Raw genomic sequence first — 6,108 nt, 5'->3', positions numbered from 1 at the left:
AAAATTTCAGTTTATAGTAATAAATGTAGATAATTATTATGTTTTAAAATGAATATGTTTACATAATGAAATTAAAAATGAATATGTTTACAGAATTGGAATTAAAAATTTATAGGATTTGTTTATATCTGACATAAATGGTTAATGTTATAATTAAAAGCTTTATAAAAAATGTTGTATTAATTAAAAAAACCAGTCAAACTTTTAAGAATAAATCTGATTTTTTAATAATAAATGTTGAAAGTAATTATTTTTTTAAAAATTAATTGTTTATAAAAAAATAGAAATTTTTATTTAAAAAAATTATTTTGACAGAATGGAATTCAAAATTTATAATGTTTAGGATTTTAATTTTTTGTAGATTTAACGTAATTTATTAATGTTAAAATTAAAAAAATTATAAAAAATATTGTAATAATTTGCATAATTTCAAATTAACATGTATTTATCTCTCTACATCAAATGTAATGACTTTTGTATATTTTTGCAACTAATTAATGTTCATGACATCTTTTATTAATTTATATTAATGTTATTAATAATAGTAATCAAAATCATAATTAATAACAATTATATATTTATATAACATAAAATTTATTAAATAATCATTAATAATATTAAAATGATCTACAAATAAAATTTTAACATTAATATTTCATTTTCCTATTTATTTATATACAAGGGTAAATTTGTAATTTTACAATTTACACTATTCAAAATATATTAAAATACTCTCTCAACTATCACATCATTCACAATTTCTAATAAACTTTCTTCACACATCCACTCTAACATATCTCAATCCAAACACCCTCAACTTTCTTCACACTTTCTTCATACTTCCACTCCCTCACACCCTCAACTTTCCACTCATCCATAACCTCTAATCCAAACAAAGCTTAAATGGGAGCAAACCACGTCCCATTAATGTCCACTCACTCCCTCTTTTTCACCGCCACCATCCAAAACATTCCTTTCATGCCCCTGCTTATTAATACCAAACTTAGAACCAACCACCTTTGTTGACTCTACATGAGCTGCACTCAAAAAGTGATGGTCACGCCTACATCTCCACCTTTAGCACCCATTAATTGGTTTCCAACTACCTCCACCACTACGTGAGTCACTTCTTCATTTCTTCATTTAATGTTGCTTCGTTTTCTGCTAATCCTCCATTAATCCCAGGGTGGATATTCTCGATGGAGCCCACCACATTTACTACATGTTCTTCTTCGTGAATTGCACCCTCATTCATGGTCACCCATGCTTTTTCATTATCCCCATTAATGCGCATTAAACCACTCTCAACCATTGGCCAAGTCTCTAAATCAAGAGCCACTTCTCCATTAAAAGCAACTACGTTTTCTGCAAATCCACCAACTAATTCCAGTAAATCCACCAACTATTTCTGGAATGATAAAATTGTATTTCACTACTTCTTTACCAAATATTGGAGGTTATCTTATAATGCTAGCATTTCGGATATCGTTTCTCAATTTTGGACAGGTTGTGATTTGAATATTTTCTTATCTTTATCATAAATGTCTTATTTTTTTAATCATATCATGATTAGGGAGAAGCAGGATATTCCTAATTGAATTATAGATGAGTTTGATCCTTTCACTCTTAAATAGGCTGAAGGGAATGCACTGCTGACTAATTTAGGATTTATTCATAGAGAATCATTTTATTGGTATAATAGACTATCATCTAGTCTGTTCTTAGAATTCTTTATAAATAAGTATAATATATTTATGTATCATTTTTGTTAATGTATGGATTTTGGTTTAGTCACCTCATAAATTTTTTAATAATACTTTTTTTCATGAGATAACAAGTAATTGTTTACTTGAAATATCCGTCTAATTAAGATGTTAAGTCATGAAAACTTTTATATAAAAAAAAAATACTACAATAAATCCCTTTATTAAAGGAAGAAAAGATAAATTTATAACCCACTCTATATATTTAATCGGGTAATTAAAAGCCAAATCAATGTTTTTTTTTTATAAAATTTCATTTATTTAAAAAAACGATTATAGTTTAATTGATTAAAAAAATCGTAAATCTAATAGATGGAAGCAAGTCTAAATAATATTTTTTTCAATATAAATATCATAATAAATTAAAATTACAGACACAGATGACGTATATCAGCCTATATTAATTAAAATCTCAAATAATAAAGTAAAAAAAAAAACTTGACAAAAGAGTTTCATGATTTTCTTTCATGATACTTTAACATCCTCTTATACATTAATCAATATAAAATTCTTCTTAATAATATTTTAATTTTAACTAAATTACTGCTATGAATGACTCATCTAAATATTTCATTTTATTATTAAAAAATTATCATAACATTATTGTCGATATGGTTATATAAAAAATAGGATTGTCGATATGAATATAATTTTTATATAGTTTTGGGTGTTGTCAAAAGTATAATTATTGTTGTTTAGTATGACTAGATGTCTCTTTATAAAAGGAGAACAAACTTAGACGTTTTGACTCACTCAAACAAAATAAGTTATTAAATAACTGTTCTCTCTCTCTTAATAATATCACCAATCCCTTCTCAACTACTCACACACATGGCCTCATCTTCTTCTCCTCTAAGGTTTACAGTGCGAAGGTGCCAACCCCAGCTGGTGCCTCCTGCTATTCCCACTCCTCATGAACTTAAGCTACTTTCCGACATTGATGATCAAGAAGGCCTGCGTTATCACACTCCAGGGATACAAATTTATGGAAAGCAAGCATCAATGGCAGAGAAAGATCCAGCTGAAGTGATTCGGCAAGCACTGTCGCAAACACTTGTCTTCTATTACCCACTAGCGGGTAGGGTTAGGGAGGGACCTCACCGGAAATTAGTGGTGGATTGCACTAGAGAAGGTGCCATGTTCATGGAGGCTGATGCTGACGTCACACTGGCAGAGTTTGGTGATTCTCTCCAACCTCCATTTCCATGCTTCCATGAACTGCTGTACGATGTTCCTGACTCACAGCAAATTACCGACACTCCCCCTGTCCTCGTACAGGTTCAAACACTTTATTCATATAACTAATTTACTGATTAAAACTTTTAGGTTGTGACTTGTATTTATGCTTTCATTTATTTTATTCAACTACAAACTAAATTAACTAACAAAAAATATCCCACCATAAGTTAACCATAACGATTTTTCATAAGAATGATTTTAAACACATTTTTATTATCTTTATTATTTTATTAAAATACCACTTCTATAAAATTATATTATATATTAATATTATATTTACATAAATTATATATTTATATTTTTTAATCAAATATACAAATATAAAAATTTATTTATCAAATTAATTTCAAATATTACATGTCACTACTGAATTTTAATTAATTTTAAGTGTAATTAAATAATTAATAGTATACATATTTATTTAAAAATAAGAACATTTAAAAAAAAAATTGAAAAAAATTAACTTGACACGAATTTAATGTACAAATTCTTGGCGGAAAGCGATCCCTATTTAGTAAAAATAGAAAAAAAATAGCACCATGGTGATAAAAATTTCAAGGATTTTTGAAGTGAGTTCTTCATAATTACTTATATCTTTGTCCATAGGTATTGATGTTGGATATGTACTGATGATGACATAACATAACAGGTGACACGGCTTAAGTGTGGTGGTTTCATTTTGACTTCCTCCATCAACCACACCATATGTGATGGAACTGGTGTTTCACAGTTCATGCACACGTGGGCTGAAATGGCTCGTGGTTCAACCAAACCTTCCATTCCACCTGTGTGGTGTAGGGAACTCTTGATGGCAAGACATCCACCTCGCGTTACATTCAACCATCGTGAATACGAACATGTCCTAGACACAAGCGAAAGAACTATGACATCAACCGAACACGACATGGTTCAACGATCGTTCTTCTTTGGACCTTCCCAAATAGCTGCTATTCGTCTCTTGGTCCCACCCCACCTTCAGCACTGCACCACGTTTGACATCATCACAGCATGCTTATGGCGTTGTCGTACAAAAGCATTGCAGATAGAGGCACATGAGGAGGTTCGCATGATGGTGATAGTGAATGGTCGTGCAAGGTTGAATCCTCCTTTACCTGTTGGTTACTATGGAAATGCTATTGCGTTCCCTGCAGCAGTTTCCACTGCAGGGAAGCTTTGTGAAAATCCATTTGGGTATGCAGTGGAGTTAATAAAGAAAGCGAAAAGTGAGGTGACAGAAGAGTACATGCATTCGGTGGCAGATCTAATGGTGATTAAAGATCGGTGCATGTTTACAACCATAAGATCTTGTATTATTTCGGATTTGACACGTGGAAGGTTTAGAGAAGTGAATTTTGGGTAGGGTGAGGCTGTGTACAGTGGAGTGGCCAAAACTGGATTTGGGAGCTTTCTTGGAGGAACCTATCAAGTGTTGCATAAAAATGCAAAAGGAGAAGAAGGCATAGTCTTACCAATTTGGTTGCCTGCTCAAGCTATGAATAGGTTTGCAAAAGAGTTGGATAACTTGTTTGGGAACCAAAACCAAACTACCAATTGGTTTGGAAAAGAGTTGTGTAACATGTTTGGGAAAGAAAACCAAACTACCATAAGGAGTCCTACTTTTATCATGTCTACCTTATAGTTTCTTTATAGCTTATGAAACAATAAATTTTGAGTTTAATCATTTAGTAATGAATAAATAAAATTAAAAGGAGATATTTCAGGTATCCCAACCGGTATAGAGATCCAAAACTATTACACCTTTCATGGTTAAACAGAATTACACATACAGTAACTTCTCTCATACAGTAACTTCTCTCAGCTAAACCAAGAGCATAACCACTCCAAAAACAGCAGCGAAGGTATTTAACAAAATAATAACAGCATTCTATCCTTGGATTTCTGAGGAGAAGCAAAGCCTAAGAGTGGACTAAAGAGAGAAAGAAAGGAAACATTCAGAAAAGGCCCCAAACCCACCAACCCTGCAGAAGAAACCAGAAAAAATATAGCAGCTTAACCCCGTAGTCTCCAAGACTCCCCTTTACAGCACCACAACACCGCACCATATAACTCCAGAACAAAGAGTTTCGCAGCAAAGATGACTTAGAACAACCTGCAGCTTAATCATGTCTTAAAGTATGCTTGAAAGGTGAAAGGTTGAAAAAAAAAAGTTATATTTTTTACACTTACACTAAAATATTAATATTTGTAATAAAAAAAAAATTTAAAATAAAAAAATGTCTTTAATGAAAGTGGAGCAGTGTCAAACCATCCGAAAAAAATTAGCTTGTTATGGAATACATAGAATAAAGGTGAATCATACTTACACCAACTACGTTGACTTTACACTTCAAAATTATTATTTTATTCCAAAAAAATTATAGAATGGAATAAAGGTGAATTATACATTCGCACCAATTTCATTCATTTTACACATAAAAAATTATTATTTTATTATAATGTAATATTTTATTCCTAAAAACTGTTGTAGAGATTGAAATAAAGGTGAAGATGGCTGATATATCAACAATCATGTATTATATTATAATTGAAATATTATAATTGGAAAGAGAAATATTTTTTCTAAATTGACCAATTTTAAAATTATATTGGCCTCGTTACAGTTGTAAATTTGTATCTTTCAATTATAATTTATAATTGTTAAAGTAATATTTTTCTAAAAAATTATACTACACCAGTTTCATTCACTTTACACTTAAAAAAAATTATTTTATTATAATGTAATATTTTATTAAAAAAAACGAGTATGAAGAAACTTTATTTTACAATAAATTTAATTTTCCAGGAAATTGAGTTTTCAAATTTTCTTTCTTTCAGAATTCATCTAAGTTTCGAACTATTTATTTTTAATATTTTTCACGTAATTTTTTAAAAATGTTAAGTTACTAACCTTGTCATGTACCACATAGTACATCATGATGCAGCATTTATCACGTGTGAATTTACAGAACCAAAAATGGAAAATTAAGACAGAAATAGAATGAAACAAAATTATAAAACAAAATGGTGGAAAGTGTGCAAGTAAACATGCGAGACTGTTGAACGAGAAAAAAAGATGATTAGTTGTTATTTGGGTGAATTCATTTTG

General features: G+C 30.1%; 1 protein-coding gene across 1 annotated transcript; it reads left to right on the top strand.

The window, feature by feature from the left end:
* Nucleotides 1-2,514: 2,514 nt before the first annotated feature.
* LOC137831762 (benzyl alcohol O-benzoyltransferase) lies at nucleotides 2,515-4,713 on the top strand. Its single transcript, XM_068639568.2, has 2 exons — nucleotides 2,515-3,041; nucleotides 3,652-4,713. Exons 1-2 carry the CDS (start codon nucleotides 2,595-2,597, stop codon nucleotides 4,360-4,362), a joined length of 1,158 nt encoding a protein of 385 aa, XP_068495669.2. The 5' UTR covers nucleotides 2,515-2,594; the 3' UTR covers nucleotides 4,363-4,713.
* The last annotated feature ends 1,395 nt before the right edge of the window (nucleotides 4,714-6,108 follow it).

Source organism: Phaseolus vulgaris, chromosome 6, assembly GCF_051622355.1.
Source record: "Phaseolus vulgaris cultivar YP4 chromosome 6, ASM5162235v1, whole genome shotgun sequence".
Lineage (NCBI taxonomy): Eukaryota > Viridiplantae > Streptophyta > Magnoliopsida > Fabales > Fabaceae > Phaseolus > Phaseolus vulgaris.
This window is presented reverse-complemented; position numbering and strand designations above follow the sequence as displayed.